Below are 2486 nucleotides of genomic sequence, written 5' to 3' on the forward strand. Positions count from 1 at the left end.
CCCTAAATGTCAGCTTTCCTGTTCCTCTGATGCTGCCTGGCCTGCTGTGTTCCTCCAGCTCCACACTTTGTTATCTATGTACAAAATTGTGCCTGTTTTAATTCAGCATGACAGGTTCTAGCCATTCTCTGGTCCAATCCTCAGGTCCATGTCTTGACCAATCAGCCAACCTGCCTGATTTAAATTGAAATAAAGTTTGGTGGTTAACCATCAATTATTCTAGAACTTCTGCATTGTCAATCAATCAGTGTTCATTTACTTACTAACTAATTGGTACTCTTGTCTCATTCAGCATAAAGTGTTGTTCCCCTTTACAGTGGTACCCATACAGTGTTGATCCTGGCGCGTGCAAGATGAAAAGTTTTGATAAAATGTATCTATTTTCAGTATTTATCATCCTCCTTAAACTGCTTCACTCTGTGTGCTGAAGGTGTTGATGTTGGTGGCAACAATGTTGTCAGCTGAGAAGTTACAGGTTATCCCTCAGTGATCACAAGAGAACAATGACCTATGTCCAGGTCAGGAACACTAATTTGTAATGTAGCGTACCGTTCATGAAATACAACATTTCAAGTCATTTCACAGCATGTTATAAAACAATGTTTAATCCTGAGTCATGTGAATATTACAAGAAGTAACTAAAAGCATGGTTAAAGAGATCAGGGACATCAGTGAGCTTTTTAATGATAGTCCAGTCCCTTTCATGGTTACCTTATCCAAGTGCCAGCCCCCACAAATTTCCAGATTAATTCAGATCAGTTTCCCAGCCTGCATTTGTGTTATTGTGGGTTCTGATTTGTTCCTCTTTTCTGTTTTAAGTCAATTTCACAGGAAGGGAAGGAAAGTTTTGTGTTGGAAACTCCGCACACAAAAAGTCTTGACAGGATCTGACTGAGTCACCCAAATTATTCTAATCTGAATCTCATTGGATGTTGAGCATGGAAAGACAAAACACCATTCGTGGTGGAGAAAAACCATACACATGTTATGTGCGTGGTCGTGGATTCAGCCAACCACCTGACCTTTCAAAACAGAAGAAGAATCATACTGGGAAGAAACCATGGAAATGTCGGGATTGTGAGGAGGGATTCAGATTCCCATCTGAGCTGGAAATTCACCAACGCACTCACACTGGCGAGAGGCCATTTATCTGCTTCAAATGTGGGAAGGGGTTCACTCAGTCATCCCATCTGATGGCACACCAGCGAGTTCACACTGATGAAAGACCTTTTAAATGTCCGGATTGTGGAAAATGCTATAAATGTTCTGGAGAATTGATGCGCCATCAGCGTGTTCACACTGATGAGGGACCATTCAGGTGCTCTTATTGTCAGGCTGGGTTCAAGATTTCATCTCGACTCTCTGTACACCAGGGAGTTCACACTGTGGAGAGAATGGTCACCTGCTCTGAGTGTGGGAAGAGATTCAGTCAATCTTCCAACCTGCAGACTTGCACTCGTAAGAGACTGTTCACCTGCGCCATGTGTCAGAAGAGATTTGTTCACTCATCCAATCTGCTGAAACACCAGCGAGTTCACAGTGATGAGAGACCTTTTAAATGCTCAGACTGTGGGAAGTGCTATAAAAGTCCCCAGGAACTGATGTCCCATCAACGTGTTCACACTGATGAGAAACCATTCAGGTGCTCTCATTGTACAATGGGGTTCAGGCGATCATCTGACCTCACTAAACACCAGCGAATTCACACTGGGGAAAGGCCATTCACTTGCTCCAAGTGTGGGAAGGGATTCACTCAGTCATCTAGCCTGCTCAGACACCAGCGAGCTCACAAGTAATGACAGTGGTTACATTTTGCCATTAATCACATACAGCAATGAACAATGTCTATTGGGGTCTGATTCTGCTAATATTAATAATCTCTGGTTATAAATGTTAATATTCCAATAAATCAACTTGGTGTTAAACATACCATGTGTTTTATAAGCTGTATCAGACACTAGTTCCTGTTGACTGCACCACTGACCCTGCTAAAGATTGTAGGCTCAGGTAGTGGGACCTCCAGAGTGTACTCTGAGAAAGCTGGTTTCAGTATTGACACTAATCTCTGATGAGGAAACTGAGGAATTCTTACTCCTGAGTAAGAACTGAGTTTTACCTGTCATAGAATCCCTAACAGAGTGAAAACAGGCCCTTTGGCCCATCAAGACCACGCAGGCCCATCAAGTCCACGCAGACCCTCCAAAGGATATCCCATGCAGACCCATCCTCTGTAACACTGCATTTCTCATAGCTAACACACCAAGCCAGCACGGAATGGGCAATTTGGAATGGCCAGTCTACCTGCATATCTTTAGACTGTAGGAGGAAACTAGAGCACCTAGAGGAAATCCATGTAGACACAGGGAGAACGTGCGAGCTCCACACAGACAGTCAGCTGAGGGCGGAATCGAAACTGGGTCTCTGGTGTTGTGCAGCGGCAATGCTAACACTGAGCCACTGTGCCATTCTGTTGGTGTAGATCGAGG

At 43.8% G+C, this 2486-nt stretch overlaps 1 protein-coding gene across 1 annotated transcript in view; it reads left to right on the forward strand.

Annotated features, from left to right (window-relative positions):
• Nucleotides 1-1929, forward strand: part of LOC109925897 (zinc finger protein 271-like) — a 64542-nt gene extending 62613 nt beyond the window's left edge. Inside the window, exon 2 of the mRNA XM_048611158.1 lies at nt 1049-1929. Coding sequence (XP_048467115.1) covers nt 1049-1796 — 748 coding nt within the window. The 3' untranslated portion in view covers nt 1797-1929. The remainder of the gene's footprint in view (nt 1-1048) is intronic.
• Nucleotides 1930-2486: the final 557 nt, after the last annotated feature.

The sequence above is a fragment of the Rhincodon typus genome, chromosome 23 (genome assembly GCF_021869965.1).
Source record: "Rhincodon typus isolate 14 chromosome 23, sRhiTyp1.1, whole genome shotgun sequence".
Taxonomy (NCBI): Eukaryota; Metazoa; Chordata; class Chondrichthyes; order Orectolobiformes; family Rhincodontidae; genus Rhincodon; species Rhincodon typus.